This window comes from Dendrobium catenatum, unplaced genomic scaffold (genome assembly GCF_001605985.2).
Source record: "Dendrobium catenatum unplaced genomic scaffold, ASM160598v2 fragScaff_scaffold_621, whole genome shotgun sequence".
NCBI lineage: Eukaryota > Viridiplantae > Streptophyta > Magnoliopsida > Asparagales > Orchidaceae > Dendrobium > Dendrobium catenatum.
In genome coordinates this window covers 19,247,522-19,265,888 of record NW_021319083.1, presented here as the reverse complement: position 1 = coordinate 19,265,888, position 18,367 = coordinate 19,247,522, and the positions used below count along the sequence as shown (strand labels likewise).

Sequence of the window (18,367 nt, the reverse complement as noted above, 5' to 3'; positions counted from 1 at the left end):
ATGAGTGGAGAATGAGTGTGTTAATTCCTAATTTTAAGAATAAAGGTGATGCACGAGATTGTGTGAATTATAGAGGAATTAAGTTAACGTGTCATACTTTAAAACTGTGGGAGAGAGTTATTAAGCATAGGTTGTGGCGTGATACTAATGTTTCCCAAAATCAATTTGGATTCACGCCGGGTAGGTCTACTATGGAAGTTATACATTTATTGAGAAGTTTGATGGAGAAGTATAAGAGTACACAATTTAGATATCTTGGATCTATTGTTCAGAGTGATGGTGAAATAGATGTGGATATTATTAGTAAAATTCAAGTTGGATAGTTGAAGTGGAGGAATGCATCGGGCTTATTGTGTGATAGAAAAGTCCACCCTCAAATTTAAAGGAAAATTCTATATGATGGTGGTAAGACATGTAATGCTTTATGGTGAAGAATGTTGGCCATTAAAAGAGAAGCATAATATTAAGTTAAGTGCAACAGAGATGAGGATGCTCAGGTGGATGAGTGGTTTTACTCTTAGAGATAGGACATCAAATGAGCATATACATGAAAAGGTTGGAGTAGCTCTAATGGAAGATAAGATTAGAGAGAGTAGCCTTAATAGTTTGGTCACATAAAATGATAATCTTTCGATGACTCTGTTAGGAAAGTAGATGTATTAGACTTGACTTATGTTAAGAAAGGTAGAGGTAGACATAAAAAGACTTGGTTAGAAAATATTAGAAATTACCTTTCTTTATTAGATTTAAATGAGAATTTAACTTTCAACAGGGCACAATAGAGAAAAAGGATTCATGTTGTCGACCTCACATTGTGGGATAAAGGCTTGATGATGTTGTTGTTGTTGTTGTATGCTTAGAATTTGATAGATATTATATTTTACAATTTTTATAGGCTTTGAGAATTGATTTCTTCGGAGAAGATTACATTTAACATGGCTATTATCGGGGTGATTTTGCAATTACTTTCAATATATTGTAATTTTATAAGAATTTTGAGAGCATTTAAAAGTATGAGATCCCCTCCAATTGAGATTTTTTGTCAACACAGTCGTCATCAGGGTGACTGTTGTCACTTTAAATATATTTATATTTTGCATTAGGGTTTGAGCATTTTGAAAATAGGGTCCCCTCTATTTGTGATTTAAAGTCAATATGGCCATCATCGAGGCATTTGAGCACTTTTTAGCAAATCCGCAAAACATTCTCAGATATTGTATTTAGGAGCTTGATATAAAGATCGGAACACATGTGAAATCTAATATTTCTTCAAGCAAAATGGATGGAAACCTTAATTTCACAATCCCACAGCTTAATGGAAACCCTTTGAATATTTCCTCTAATAACTTACTGATGATGACCCAAGACTCTTTAATGGGTAGGAACATACAATGTCAAACCAACTCTTTTAGCGAAAATACATTACTTATGCCTTCTAGGATTGACAATTTCAAAATGTTTCTTGGCCATTTAGAGTAATTATCTTTCATTCATTTCCCCACTCAATGTTTGGATTTTATAATTCTGCCGTATCACTCTATTAACCAATAATTTACTTTTCAATTTAAGTATCTTATCCTTCAACTCTTGGGCCTCTGCATCCATGCTCACGCTATTGTATGTTTTTATCATTATGGCAAGGATGATATAATCAAGCTTACATTTATTTTCCTTTATGAGAAAAGCATTTCTTTCATTACATCTATACCTCTAGCTTGCCCAATGCATTGATTAATGTTAATGAAAGGAGTATGCAGGACAACACCAATTCAGTGTTTTATATTTCTCTAATGAAGAAAGGCATTTTCTCTACAAGCTCTGCTTTGACGTATCCGCTAACAAGTGCACAGTAAGTAATGGAGTCTGGTTTGATTCCTTGAGTTTTTATTAATTTAACATAATACTCCATCTTATCAACTTTTCCTGCTCTCCCAAAACATCCAATCAAAGTATTGAATGTAATTATGCCAGCAAAAAAATACCTTGTCTTCATAAAATTCATAACTTAGTTCATTTTCTCATTTCCAGCCTTACCATATGAATTAATTAAAATATTGAAATTAATCAGATCAAGGTTAATGCCCATGTCCTAAAACTCAATATACTACTTTTTCCACTTTACTTATTCTTTGACCATCTTTATATGCAGATATTATAGAGTTTGGTGTGAGTATGTATTTTGGAGAATTAGTCCTTTGGATTAAAAGAATGGATCCATGCTTTGATAGTGTAGCCCTTTAACTCATAAGAGTAGATCTAATACAAGGAAAAGTATATATGTGACTACAAAGAATGGATTTGATGAGGACATCAGTCAGAGATTTCGACATGTGAATCGTTGACGTAGTCGTGGATCGACGACTACAATTCAGAGTCTGTATTTTTTATGTATTTTTTGTTTTATGTTTCATTTGAGTTTTTCCATTTTACCCCTATGGGGAATTGAGTCTATGTTGTAGCCCGAAGGCACTTTAGTCTTTTCTGTTTTCTTTCATTTGTACCTATTTATAGAAGGCCTCTTGCATTATAATGGATGATGATTATTGATATGAAAAATTCAGCTTTTGCTCATGATCTCTTTGTGAGTTCTAGAGAGAGTGGTGAAGTCAAGGAGAGGCTCAAACGAAGTATCCAACATCCCCTGCGGGTAAGCTCTTGGTTTTCCTACATCTCTTCTTCTTCTCTCCCACTTTTCCACTACCCGAGCTTCCCCTTCTTCCACCCTACCCGACGGCCCATCGCCAGCTCCCCTCTTTGCGTCAACACCACCACCAAATCTCCTCTCCACCCGCCGACCCAAGGCCTCTCCCCCTTTACCCGAGCCAAATTCCCCCCCCCCCCCCCCACACCCACACAATGCCGACGGCCCACTCCACAATCTCCATCATTGTGATGATTTCCCTCATCATAGTTGCTTTCCTAAATTAAGCCAAGCAAAGAGGGAAAGAATTCTAATTATTTGAAATTCAAATTTCAAATTAGGAAATACTTTCCTTATTTGAAATTCTAAATTAGAAAAGTGATTAAATCTAAATTTAATTTGAATTTCAATTAGATTGTGATGTAGAACGGGTAGCGGGCTTTGCTAAGGAGAGGATCTCCTCTCCAAAAATCTGACAGCAAGCTTAGGTGAGGCCTTGGGAAATTTCAGCCTTGATGGTGAAGAGAAAAACTGAGAAGAAATTCAGATTTTGGAGCCAAAAATCTGAGAGAAATCTCAGATTTTCTCTTGAGAAAAACAGGAATTGCTGGACAGCAATTTGCTGTGGGTAAAAACAGCAACTAATAGGCTTCTTATTGCTGGAGACGTGAGAGCAGAGGTGGGAAAAACTGGGCTGCAGTATTAGTAGGTAGAAAGTTCCATGTGGGAGGAGTTTGAGAAGGATTGGGTGGAGAAAACCAACGTACAGAGCTTAGATTAATTCGGCTAGCACAGGATTGGAAGTTGTTTCCAACTTGAAGGGGCTGAAATTTGGGAACCAAAATTTGAGGTGGGCCTTGAGTTTTTCGGCCAAGGAAGAATCTCAGCTTTAGAAATATTTCCAAACAATTGCTGTGACTGTTAGGAAAGATTTCCTAATGTAATTCTAGAGAGGACTGGCGGGATTGAGAAGAGGAGGAGATTTTATTTTCAAAATCTGATTTCAGGTTTCAGGAAATAAAATTAAAGCTTAGGACTTGGGGAAAATTCGGTTAAGAGGAAATCTGGGGGAATTTGAAATATTTCCAAAAAAAGATATTTAGCTTAAGGAAATAAATCTAAATCCCAGCCAATGAAAGGGGCCGGCGGCATTAATGGGCAAGAGGGAATTTGGGGATTCTAATTTAGGAAGGAATGAATGTCATGTGGAGACGGTGGAGATTGGATGGGTCTAATTTAATTTGGAGTTAATGACTCATCTCCTTGCAATTCAAATTTGAATTTTGAATTGGAGAGTTAAAACCTTCCAAATATGGATCAACCCCAATTAGGAAAGATTTCAAATTTGAAAACCAAAATTGTCATGAATTTTCCCTCTCGATTTTGCCAACCCAAATTAGGAAAGGGGACTGGGAAGGGGAGATTCACGGGTTGGATGGGGGAGGTGGACGACGGGTGAGGGATTTGGCCGTGGGCTTGGAGAGGAAGGATGGGGGGGTCGGATGGGGTGAGATCCGGCGGCGAGGGTGGAGGATGAAGATGACTAGAACAATAAGGAGGAACAAAAAAAGCAAGAGATAAAAAACAAAAGAGAGAAAATAAACGATAGATGATAAAAACCGCGAGCCTCGGACTCTTCCGAAGACTAACGGGTGATCGGTTGCCCTTCTCCAAGGGACTTCAAATCACGAGCCCGGACCCATCATGCGGCTAGTGACAACTCCGATTCATTCCCATAGGAATCTCACTCTCGTCCTCTCTCAAAAAGAACACAAATGTGGGCATAAATTTTTAATATCAATTCTTCATCCCTATTACAATAGCTTAAGACCCTATATATAGGCAACAACATGAGAAAAATCAAAAATTACAAAATTGCCCCTTGGGCCATAACACTCACTCTAGGGGTAAAACAGGAAATACATTAATTAAGAACTAAAATTCATAAAAAAAATAAATCATAATTGAAGATTTAAATTATAGCCGTCGATTTACGATGCCTCCTGTGATAGATGCGCCAAATCTTCGTACCGATGTCCGCATCAGATTGGATCTGATAATTCCTTTCCTAACTTACATAGCTTGTTTTGGAAAATCTTAAATCCCTCCACAAAACCCTCCTCCCTCTCTTAATGCCGCTAGCCCCTTGATTGGGCTCCACCTTGGTTTTCCCGCTTAAGCCCCAACCCAATTTGAATTTGAAATCAAATTCAAATTCTTTCCCTCTAATTTCACTTAATCAGAAATTAATTTCAGATTTCTAATAATTCTTCTTAACCCTAACCTAGATCTAGCTCCCCCTCTCCACCTCCTCCTACCCAAGACCCCACCTGCCTCTCTCCTTTACCTCTTGGCCACCCCTCCCAAGTGGCGGACGCCCTGCCACAACACCACCACGACACACCAAGCCCTTCCATGATCATTTATGGCCGATCCGGAAGTTGATCACGGGCTTATTCTCAATTCTCAAGGGGAGATTGACGTCATCCAATCACCATTCTTTGACACCAGATTTGGATCTGAAAGCACCGTCAAGGAATACGTTGATCGTATCCTCCCCCAGTTAGCAGACATCATCGACGAACAAAGACCTATTGGAGAGTAGAAGATCACCGGACGGCTACCCGTTCCTCCAACTCTGACTCCTTCCCCGGCGACTAGCACCCTCGGCATCGCATGTCTTCTAGTGGCATCTCTAAGTTTGCTTGCAAAATTCTTCTGCTAAGCCAATCATTTTCAAGAGTGTGAGTGAGGGATCCCAAGGTGAACGATCTAATTATTAACTTGTCATTTGCTTTACTCATTTATTTGTTGTTATTATTTTGCAAATATCCTAGTAATCTCAATTGTAATCGCTTGCCAGTACTTAGTCTTTTCATGAAATTTTCTAAGATCAAACTTGAAGATGCATCCGTTTATATTTAGCCAAGCAAAGTTCACATTTTACTAATTTCTTAAAAGCAATTCTTGTTCATCATCATTGTTTCACATCAGGATTTGTATTTGGAAGTGTTGTCCTTTGGCTTGGAAGAGGTGGCACTTCACAAATGTGGCTGGTTTGATTATAGAGTGTTTGAATCCTTGGAAGAGTAATCTTCCAAAAGAGGAGAATTATAATGCCACCTAAAAAAAATTAAATATGTGGAATTTCTAAATGATTTGAAACATTCATATTAAATTCCAGCTTACACTTATTTCTTTAAGCTACTAGATGTGTGTGTATTTTTAAATCATTTAAAGTGACAAATTAATTGTATAAGGGTCCCTTGTCATTCAAAATTTTGACAACCTCCCAACGTCTAATCGAGAGAGGAGGGATTGGGCAAGGCTTCTCGCGTGCGGTTAAGGGAGATGAGAAGGAGCGGACTTGTGTGAGTGTCGAATGGAATGAGAGGGGCGAGTGGTTTCTACATGCGTGAGGGTCGAATGGTATGAGAGGGACAAGCGGTTTCAGCTTGTCTTTAATTAAGAGGAGTCATGCGGTTCTGTCGTTTGGGACGAATAGTTCTGTCGGTCAAAGAGATTGTGCTTGAGGTGGGGCCAATGGCTAGTCAGTGGCCAACAAAATCCACATCATTTATTTCATATATGTGAAATCCCCACTAAAACAATCTTGACCATCTAATTCCATATTTAAGTTTCAATTTGATATTTAATTACTTTATTTAAAGTAAAAATTCAGTATATCAGTTAAAAATATATTTTATTTGTATACTATAAGTAAAATTATTAAAAAATTTGAAAAATTTTAATTCAAAAATTAAGAAATCAAGTTCAATAAACAAGTCAAGCTCGAGCTCAAGCCTAAATTTTTTTAATGAGCCAAGTTCGAGCTGATTAAATGAGCTCAAGTCGAGCTCAAGTTCAAGCTCAATGGGAATTAAGCAAGCTCTGCTCGATAAGCTACAACTCGACTCGTTTCCACCCCTAGATTCAACATCATACAAACAGTAGTGTTATCTAGATAATAATATTATTAAGATAATTGATTCACTATTATCTTACTCATTGGATGCAATGTTATCTAGAAAGATTAACAGAGATTATCATCTTCTTTTATTATTACTATTATTATTTTGATTATTTGTTTTAGAAGTCAGATAACATGACTTTCAGATGTCGACATATTTGATTGTTGTCAAGATATTAAAAAATAGAACTTAAATGCTATTTATGAAATTATTATTTAAAGATATTAGTGAACCAAATAATTGTCATATGATAATAACATGACATTACGAAGCAGATGTTACCTAATTAAACAACCACTAAATTTGATTTATACAATCACAATAGGCACAAAGAATAAGCACATAATATTTGCAGCCACAATTGCCACCAAAGTTGCAATTTATAAAAAACAGTAAATCCACTTACTTGTACCAGTTGAATAAGCTAACTCCAACTATAATTACCAGAAGTCCCATGCCCTTCAGCACAGTAAATTGATCGTGGAAGTAAAACACTGCAACCTGAACAAAGAAAGCATTCATCTAAGACATAAATCATAAGCTATATATATATATATATATTAGAGAGAGTGGGTGGGGTATGCCTAAAGTATATTTGATCTATATATGAGAATCTATAAGTTTAGCAAATGAGGCTTATCAGAATTTGTAAGATACAAATGAGCATGTTGGAGAATCTCTTAAGTGTTTTGTATATCAGAAGATCTAGTAAGAAGCTTCCAAAAGATATTTTTCTTCCAAAGTAGTAGACCAACAAACGAAAAGTTGATAAATGTTCTCACAATATAAGTATTAGAACAATCCTGATAAACTTCAGTTTGAAAAAGAATTTGTAAGGTCCCAAATGTACATGTGATGATTCCATAAAGGAAGTGGAAAGTAAGGAATACTCTCAAGGCAGAAACAACCTTTCAAAGACAAAATTATGATTCCATATTTTCAAAATTGAAAATAATATACGGCATAAGTAGCACATGGAGCTCCCACCAATGACGATCTGGGGAGGGGTTCATATACGCAGCCTCACTCTTGCATTTGCAGAGAGGATACTAAGATGAATGTGAAATAAATAGAAAGTATAAATCTAAGAATGATTGTTATAGAGGACTAGTTGGAGTGACATTAATTGCAGGTAAGGTAATTTGATAATAGGCTTAAATAGTCTGAATATACTCAGAAAATAATAGAAAATGCACCCATTAGAATGGTGGATAAAATTAGCGACCTAGGATAACATGGATAGAAAATGTTTATAACAATTTACAAATGAAATATTTAATACCTTAGTCAGTAGCTCCTTTTTTTAATTTTTTTTTTTTTTACCTTAGTCAATAGCTCCTTAAATCTCACTTAATCAAGTTCTTAAAAAATCTATTTCTAACTAATTGATTTAGATCAAAATTGTTGAAATTTTTTTATTGCTCAAATTATGCCTAAGCTAATCAATTTCCTAAAATATGATAACTCCATCACCTCTAAGATCTATCAAAGATACAGAATGATGCAACTAAAACATGGAAATCAAGAACTTTTCCTTGGCTGCTAAATGACTAGATTGAGAAAACAATCAGCTGAAAGTAGGTGGGAAATCTTTGAGTACTTCATGGAGCTGCAGTGATCAAAGTTTGACTGTAGTTGGTGATCATTGGCTAATGAATAGATAGGTGACTAATGCAGGCAACCAACGAGTAGATCAGCCTTTTCTCTATTGATGTCAGCAAGCAGTCAAGGAGCTCCGACAACTGTAAGAACTAGTACATTCTGACGAGAGTTTGCGATATGGTCGATAGTTTTCAATAGTGGCTGCCAATGATGTTGACTGGACGAGTTCATGATTAGAGAACTGTAGTTGCTACATTAGTTGGTGGCCCTTAGTCAATGAGAGCCTTGCACGCAGTGACTATGTTGACCTCTTTTTGGACTAAGTTTAATCTCACCCATGGTAAACTAAGTAGAATCCTTAGCCCTAGAGAGTCTTCGTTCCTGTCTCAACCGTATCTTACCATAGAGCTTACTTAGACAAACTTAAAGTGGCTATTCCCAATCACCCAATTTCCTTAATTTCTTTAAGGCCCAGCATACTAGGCGTCCCTTAGGTAGCTCATCCCAAGCATTATTTAGAGGGACTCACCCATTATATATTTAGTAATCAATTAACTGACCCTAATTAGCCTTGGCCAATTGGTCAGACCCTATCCAATTTTCTTTCCTAATTCATTCAAAGAAACTAATCCAAATGATAATTAAGTCAAGCCCACTAAGTCTAACCGGTATAGTCAAGTCACGCAATGTCTTACCTCACCATATTAGCCAATCTGACCAAGCCTAACTGATCAAACAAGTCTAGTCTAACTAGTCTTACCTACTGTTGGCTCAAGAAAAACGACACGAATGCATGAATTCTGCTTTGCAGCTGTGCGATTTCATTTCCCTTAAGTCAGATTGTAGTTAATCAGATTTCCCCTGATGGCAGTGTCAGGGTTTAAAGATATGGGATCCTTCCTATGAGTGCAAGCACTCATAGTTAATAACCCCTCTTACTACGTAAGAGAGAACTTCTCCATTAAGGATGCATAAACTTTAAGTATTTTAGTCTCGATTGTGGGAAAAATGGAGGTAAACCAGATCAAGATCTCATGGTTCCGTCGTCTCGAATATACCGTAATTTTAGTCTACCAACACTAACAATCATTGATTGTAGTGTCCAGGGAATCTGATTAGCAGTCATGGGTTGCTTCCTCTCAGAGATCCCGAGTAAACTGAAGTGATTAGATATGAATTTTAATTTTATTGGGTGTTTAGGGGTTTACATCTATTAGAATACCCAGAAATTGATTTAGTTTGGGATTTATGACTTCGTTTAGAAGTAACCCAAGAGTTTGGATTGGAGCGGGACTTATGGCTTCCTTAGGAAGTAGCCAGGAGTTTGGATTTAGATTGAGACTTATGACTTTCATAGAAAGTAGCCCTGAGATTTAAATTTAGAATTGGGGCTTATTACTTTGTTTATGAGTTGCCCAAGGATGGGTCTTACAACCTAACACTACAGTGAGGCTGCCCTGAGGTTTTTAATTATTTGGATAGGACTTATAACTTCCCTTAGGAAGTAGCCTAAAAAACGAGTCTTACAACTTAATCCTTTATACTAAGATGCCCAAAAGCTTTAATTACTTGGGTAGGAAATCCTATGACAGAAATTCCACATGATTTCAACAAAGGAATCATAATTATTATATTTCAAAACATTATTTAAAGATGAAATTATTTCTTAAGGCTTTTGCCTTAATTTTTCAACAAGAGTTGTCCATGTGACTAGATTTGGGTAGGGACTTGTGGCTTTCATTAGAAATTGACCCAATGAGTGGGACTTACGATCTCCACTAAGGGTAGCCCGAATATTTTAGTTGGATAGGTCTTAGTACTTCCTTAGAAGTTTGCCTAATGATGGGTCTTACAACCTAGCACTTTAAGCTAAGTGGCCCGAGTTGTGGGTCTAACAACCAAGTCCTATAGATTAGGATGCCCAAGTGAGGGATCTAGGGTTGTATTATTACCTAAATGTTTCCCTCAGAGGGCGGACTTACGACTTCTATTAGAAGTGGCTGATATTTTAATTAGGGTTAGGGGTTAAGTCAATTTTTACCCTAAGGTTGGACTTACGATTTTTCCCTTTCAGCACTATTGCTCTACTAGCTTTTTCATACTTAGCTTTCTTACTTTCCAATACTCTGTTATACTTGTAGTAGCTTAGATTTATCAGCATTCATTCAATTTATTTATGATGCACTAATTCTTGTTTACTTGTTTGCAGATACGTGGTACATGCGGCAGTTCATGGAGCTCGCAGATAGTTGCAGAAGCTTGTGTAGGAGGGATCTTGGGGTACTAGCAGAGTATTGTTTTGTACTTATTTAAGTTGGTAGAGTTGTTTGTTTGGAGAGTTTTAGAGTTTGTGAAAGATTTTGTTGAGAGCTTGTATATGTCTGATTACTAGAAACATTATTTCTTTTCCTGTATTTTCTTTTACGGTTAACTAATTAATCAATTAACTAAAAAAATCAAATTTTCTAGTTAATTATATTAATTTTAATTCTCAAAACCCTCGTACTTTAAAACTCTCAAAATTTAAAGCTCTCGTATTCAAAAAAAAAAAAAAAAAATCATTTAGAACACTCTCTTACTTTGAAATTTTCAAATTCAACAATGCTCTTGTATTTTAAAGTTAACCTGTTAATTTTAACTGATAAATTAGTTTTGAAACGATTTAGCACAGTCTTTGATACCTCAATAACTAGAGGAAGAGAGGTGATGCTTTGACAATTAGAGATCTTAAATGTTTCAAAGGGAAATAGTATTTAAAATGCTATAACAATTCAAAAGTCTTCTACTCAATTTTAATTGTATTGGAATTTTTTTTAATTTTAAAAAGATGTCTCATTTAGAGACATTCAAAAAAGTCTCATTTAGAGACATTCAAGGCATCTCAAGAATAGTTTTTGGGCTAAAACGATAGCTAATAAATTCTCACTTATGCTGAGTGGCATTTGGAAGAGTAATGAGTAGGATAAAAATAAATAGGAGAAAATTCTCGCCCCTTTGTCTTATAGAAAAATTTTAAGGTAGGCTCTTAGTAGCAATTCAAATGAACTTAATTCAAATGATGTTTGCAAAGATCTTTTTTTTTTTTAAGAAATATTTAGATTTAGAGGGACTAGAGGAGAATGAGTGTTCGTAGGTTCTCCGCTCCCACACATTTGATGATATATGAGACTTTGAAGATCTTGATTAATCAATTATTTTGATTAATCTTAATCAATTTAATTTTTATTAAATTTTAATTAACTAAATTAGTTAATTAATATTTAAAAGTCAATTTTAACATTTCAATTAAATCAATATTCAAATTGAATTTTCCTCTGGATTTTGAGGAAATTTTGGCAGCCTCACGTCGTCACCTCCCCACTGAGGGAGAAATCGGTGTGGCATTTGCCAAAATTTCTTCATACCCGGACCTAAGGTCAACGGTGTAGGACCTTCGAATTTAAATCATCCCACCAGGATCTAAGATCGACTGCGTGGGGTCTTCGAATTTTATTTCATCCGCCCAGATCTAAGATCACGACGCAGGTCTTCGAATTGTGAAATCATCCGCCCAGATCTAAGATTGATGGCGCGGGTCTTCGACATTTGTTTGAAAGTCTCTCCTTTTTTTTTCTTCTTATTATTTTTTAACTATAATATTATATAAATTATAAAATAATATATTATGATATGTTTATATCATAGTATATATATTTTTATATAATATTATATTTTATAATATACATAAAAAAACGGAGTCGGCTCTTGCACAGTCAAATTCGACAAGGGTAGTCGTTGAAGGAACTTAGTCGAATATTTCACAAAGAGCATTAACTTCATTTCGGGGTAGTCTTATATTAAATGTGTAGCAGGATTTAAGTTGGATTTACACTAAATCCAACAAAAATAGACTTTGTGCATGCATTAAATCCCGACAATGGGTAAATCCCTCGATTCTGCGAATTTATGGGATTTGGCCGAAGATGCATGCATTTAAAACAGTAAATTAAAAAAAAAGGTTCTCACATAAAACAAAAAAGATATTTGCATTTACTCTGAAAAATACTAAAAGAAAAAGTTGCGTTTATAGCAGAAAACGCAATTCTTTTTCATTTTTTTGTAAAAATGCAATTTTTTTTTTGCATTTTAACAAAAAACACAATTAATAATTGCATTTTTTATCTTTTTTAAATTTATTCTTCATGATGGTCCTTTTCATATAAATTGTTCTAAAATGGTCGGAAATTTCTTTACGGTTAAATTCTTAAGCTTAATTTTCTACATTATAACAACAACAACAACAACAAGCCTTTACTATTATTATTATTACATTATAACAATAAGCCTTTTCTATTCTTAGTATTAATTTTTTACATTATAACAACAACAACATAAGCCTTTATCCCACTATGTAGGGTCAGCTACATGAATCCTTTTTCTCCATTGTGTCATGTTAAGTCAAATTCTCATCTAAATCTAGTAAAGAAATGTCATTTCTAATATTTGTTTAACCAAGTCTTTTTAGGTCTACCTCTACCTTTCTTAACATAAGTCAAACCTAATACATCTACTTTCTTAACCGGATCATTGAAAGGCCGGTGTTTTATGTGATCAAACCATCTAATGCGACTCTCTCTAATCTTGTCTTCCATTGGAGCTAATCCAACCTTTTCACGTATATGCTCATTTCGTATCCTGTCTCTAAGAGTAAACTCACTCATCCACGTGAGCATTCTCATCTCTGCAACACTTAACTTAATATTATGCTTCTCTTTTAATGGCCAACATTCTGCACCATAAAGCATTGCAAGTCTCTCTACCATCTTATAGAATTTTTGCTTAAGTTTGAGAGGGACTTTTCTATCACACAACAAGCCCGATGCATTCCTTCACTTTAACCATCTAACTTGAACTCTACAAAACCCATCTATTTCACCATCACTCTGAACAATAGACCCAAGATATCTAAAATATATGCTCTTATTAATGACTTGATAACCCAAAGTCACAATCCCCCACAAGATCTATTATTACTAAAATTACATTCCATATATTCAGTTTTATATCCACTCAAACGAAAGCCTTTAGACTCTAAGGTTGACCTCCATAATTCAACTTTACCTTCAACTCCCTCTCAAGTCTTATCAACAAGAAGAATATCATCAACAAAAAGCATACAACAGGTTACAAACTCTTGCAAATGTCTAGTGAGAACATCCATGACTAAATCAAAAAGATATGGGCTTAAGGTTGATCCTTAATGTAATCCAACTAAAATAGGAAAATACTTGGTCAAACCACCTTGTGTTTGAATACAAGTAACAATTGCTGCACACATATCCTTAATGACTTGAATATAAATATTATTAACTCCTTTCTTATGTAGAACTCTCCATAGCACTTCTCTTGGAACTTTATCATTTGTTTTCTCTAAATCAATAAAAATCATATGTAGATCCTCCTAATTATCTATGTACTTCTACATCAAACCTCCCAATAAATATATAGCTTCCATAGCAGACCTACCTGGCATGAAACCAAATTGATTTTGAGAAACATTAGTATCACGCTGCAACCTATGCTCCATAACTCTGTCCCATAGTTTTAAAGTACAACATATTAACTTAATTCCTCTATAATTCACACAATCTTGTGCATCACCTTTATTCTTAAAAATAGGAATCAACACACTCATTCTCCACTCATCAGACATCTTTTAAGTTTTCTATATTATAACAAATCCAATAAAAATCAACAAAAGCTCTTTTCAAGAAAAATCATGCTCGACCACTCGGACAATCTTTGTGATGATCCTAAAATCCTCAAAAGTCAAATTGTGTCTCCTTCGCAACTGATGTGAATTAGAACTAGTTAGTATTCTGTAAATGAATGAACAATTGTAAAGTTACACTAAATAGTTGGAATAAGACTAACGATGATGATGATTCTATGTGATATCCAACCAAATAAAATTAATATAGTATAAAATGGCAAAAGGCTAGACATACCAAAATTGTAACAGCTTCTTTGACAATACCGGCTATTGTTACTGTCACTGCACTAGTCGCTGAAACAAGGATATACTCGGTTAAAACCTGCGATCGGCACAAAAGATGGCACTTGAAAAAGGGTATTTGTCTAATAAATATCCTTAAAAGACTCATAAAATGATTATAAGCACCTAAATGCCCTAGAAATCTCTAAAGAATATCATTAAAAGAATACTTAAGATATAAGGATAATAAATTTATGGTCAAGACAAGTTTGAAACTGAAAGCTGAAACCATACCATGAAAAATGCCAAAGCCCCTCCCAAAAGCATCAATAAACAACTTCGAATCACGTGCTTTGAACTATCAAAGTACTTATTAGACTTAAGGTCATGCCATGGATCAAGTAGAAGAGAAAGGATTGCTGTAGCAAGTGCCATCACAGGAGTAACATGACTCATTAATGTGATGGGATTCTTTAGACCTGAATTAAAGAACACCAAAATGTCAGACGCAGAAAGATTTTTTTGTTGAATTAGCTCTACAAAAGTAAAACTAATGAAAAACTACCATAGTTAAAAGATAAAATTATAGATAGCCTCAAAACCCATTTTCATGTGAACTGGACATGTACCTGAACCAGAATACTCCAACTCTAAATTTCTAGCATATGGACTAAAAGAAAGTCACGAAAGAGGAAGCTTACCATAAGACTCTTTCTTCATGTTGTATCAGCAAACATAGAAAAAGGAAAAAAAAAAAAACAACCAAAAGTTAGATAGAGATATAATAAGAGTAGAACACATTGCAGATATGTTTGCATATTATCAAATTCAAGTGAACTTCGAAAGTACAAAAATAGAAGCAAATAAGACTGCATATGAAGACAGCTTAGAACTAAACCTGTAAGAGAATCTGTGTCATGGACCAACGGAAACCTGACATCACGGAGGCAAGCATAACAAGGACAAAACCCCAGAAATCAAATTGAGTCTCCTTTAAAACTGACATGAATTAGAACTAGTTAGCATTTTATAGTGTCGGGAAATAAGATAACCAACACATAAAACAGAACGTTTGAACTGAAATTCCGGTCTCTAGTACCAGTAGCCCACTTGGGTTCTGCATGGCATGAAAGCTTTTATGATGTAAGACGGTTTAGGATTTAAGATTTACTGATGCCATGTAGAATGAGATGCACAATGAATACACGCAAAAAGTCTCAATCAACATTACCAACTCATAACATGTGGAATAAGTTACTTTTAATGTAAAAACTGCTAATACACTTCTTTCATTCCAAGCAATAATCTAATAGTTGTCGAAACCTAAATTCCCACATGAAAAGTAGTGAACAGATATAAAGTTTCAACAACAATCAATATTTACACTACTAAAAGGAATCCAATACATATAACACTTGACAATACTTCATTAATGCACAAAAACTAGCCAATTTATGGATTAATATCAAGAATAATAATAGAAATCACCAAAAAAGAAGAAACCTTATACTGAAAGCCTTTTTTTTTTTTTTTGTAAGGGTAGGCTGAAGCTTATTTATAATCCTAGATGCTTGACTCAAGCGGGTGAACAACATTTCCATTTAAAAATCCTCAAGGGACCTAACAAGCAATGGAAAGAGAAATCTTCCCAAATGGACTCGTCAAAAATCTAATCTCTCAGGAAACGCCAACCCCTTCCCTATAAGCCTCCTTTGTGTAAGAGAGAGAACTCCGAAAATATTTTACATAGGTTATTATTAAATTTCTCCTCATGTTGTGTCAAGGTTTATTTTATTTTATTTATGTTTATTATTATTATTATTATTTTGGCTTTTAATAGGACACAATGGAGAAAAAGGATTCATGTAGCCGACCCCACGTAGTGGGATGAAGGCTTGATGTTGTTGTTGTTGTTGTTGTATTATTATTATTATTATTATTATTATTATTATTATTATTATTGTATGAGACAGAATGCAGGAGAAGTTTTCTAAGAGGTATATTATTTATATTTTAACCATATTTTTGTTGATGTTTTCTCAAGGTTTATTTAGATATGGGTCAAGATTTCCTATGCATGCTATCCCTTGTAATAAATTTCATCTCTGGCTCACAAGAGAGCTCTCTCAATTAAGGAGGTTGCTGATGGACCGGTTCGGTCCATAGCAACACCGGCCCTTAAAGGGCCGGTTCTCACTTACTGCAGGCGGAGAACCCGCCTGCCTGGGCGGACAAGCCAAGGGGGGGAAAGCTCTCGGGTGGGCCCCTTGGGCCCACCAAATTGAAGAGAAAGGTTGTGGTGTTTGCCCTAGGGGTAATGAGGGGATTTTGAGGGGTTCATGTGAAAGTTAAAAGTGAGTTAGGGTGGCTTTTTGGAGGGATCTCATTTTGGTGGCTGTTTTAGTTTTCTTTTTCTCTAGGGCTTGGGAGAAAGCTTCTCTTCTCGAATTGAGAGCATTGTATCCGTGGAAACTTGTAAGTCTTTTAATATTCAAGTTATTGAAGTGTTTGTGAGTGTTTTCATCCAAGAAATTCGCCATTTTTTCACTGTTTTTGGGCTGTTTTTCCTGGATTCCGAAATTTAAAAACCAAGTTCCATCAGATACATGCCTTTTTTATATGAAAAATCATACAGAGAATCATAGGCCATTTCCTTGTTGAAATGACTTTTACAAGTAGAAGGTAAGAGTGGCATTGATCCATGCTTTCTCATACTTTGTGTTAATACAATGAAGGTGAAATAGATATGTTGATTTTATATAGGTGACAAAATAAGATTGGATACTAGGACAATACCCCTTCAAGAGGTGAAGTCAATATACCTTGAAGACATTAGGTGAGCTAGAGCAAGAAAGTTGTGGAGGTCATTGGAGTTTGTTAGACTGAGCCTCCTTTAGAGGGGCAAATTATTGGGTTAGGTGACCGGAGGCGAAAAATAAGTTCGGATATCCAATAAACATTTGCCGCGTCACCTGCGCTTTTGACTTGCGCTTTAGTTGCGCTTTACTTGCGCTTTAATTGCGCTTTACTTGCGCTTTACCTGCACTTTACTTGCGCTTTAGTTGCGCTTTACTTGCGCTTTAATTGCGCTTTACTTGCGCTTTACCTGCACTTTACTTGCGCTTTAGTTGCGCTTTACTTGCGCTTTAATTGCGCTTTACTTGCGCTTTACCTGCACTTTACTTGCGCTTTAGTTGCGCTTTACTTGCGCTTTACTTGCGCTTTACCTGCGCTTTACCTGCGCTTTACTTGCGCTTTACCTGCGCTTTACCTGCGCTTTACTTGCGCTTTACCTGCGCTTAATTTAAAATAATATTTTATTAATATCCGGACCAATCTCCGCGTTCGGTCACCTGACCCAATAATTTGCCCCTTTAGTGGTGAAATATGACGTGATATAAACATAGCAACAAAGTAGTGTAGGAAAGACATGAAGGTCACTGAAAATGGCCAAAACAATCATTCTTTGTGTTGGAGATAGAAGAACCCGAAAGTTGCAATGAAGTAATGTAGGAAAGGTTGTGGAAGCCGCTAGAGGTGGTTGGATGAGTATACCCCTAGAAGTGGAGATGGCATGTCATAAAGATGAAGATAGAGCAATGCAGGAAGATGTAGATGCCACTCAAGATGTTCAGATTGGTCCACCCCTAAAAGTAGAGATGGAAAGACCAAAACATGATGAAGCAATGCAATAAGTTATGAAGGCAACTAGAGGTTGGGATTAAGGGGAGATGGCTCGACCTGAAGGTAGCAATGGAGTTGTGCAAGAAGGTCTTGGAGATGTCAGGTAGAGAAGTGCGATGTGTAGTAATAGTAGGGGCAACTGAAGATGGTTAGATCAGTCCTCCCATAGAGGTGGATATGCTTGTAGAGGCATTAGAGTGATGCAGGAAGGGCTTGAAGACCATCAGAGATGGTTAAATTGATCCTTCCGTGAAGGTGGAGATTTCCCAACCTAAAGGCAATTATGGAGCGGTGTAGGAAGTTTAATAGGAAGTGTGTGAAGATCATTAGAAGTGCAGGTGCTTAGATATGTCTCCTTTTAGCGGTGATGGCATGATGTGAAGGCCATGACAAAGCAAGACAGAGAGGTCATGGATTGCACTGACTAACGATAGCCAGATTCTATGTATTATATATATTTTTTCACAGATATATATATATATATATATATATATA

The 18,367-nt window shown here is 35.7% G+C and overlaps 1 protein-coding gene across 1 annotated transcript in view; it reads right to left on the bottom strand.

The window, feature by feature from the left end:
- LOC110115681 (probable sugar phosphate/phosphate translocator At1g06470) overlaps window positions 1-18,367 on the bottom strand; it is a 30,055-nt gene that overhangs the window by 2,683 nt on the left and 9,005 nt on the right. The window contains exons 6-10 of the mRNA XM_020848991.2: window positions 15,087-15,187; window positions 14,890-14,902; window positions 14,483-14,667; window positions 14,202-14,288; window positions 7,019-7,113 (exon numbers count right to left, since the gene is read on the bottom strand). Coding sequence (XP_020704650.1) covers window positions 7,019-7,113; window positions 14,202-14,288; window positions 14,483-14,667; window positions 14,890-14,902; window positions 15,087-15,187 — 481 coding nt within the window. The remainder of the gene's footprint in view (window positions 1-7,018; window positions 7,114-14,201; window positions 14,289-14,482; window positions 14,668-14,889; window positions 14,903-15,086; window positions 15,188-18,367) is intronic.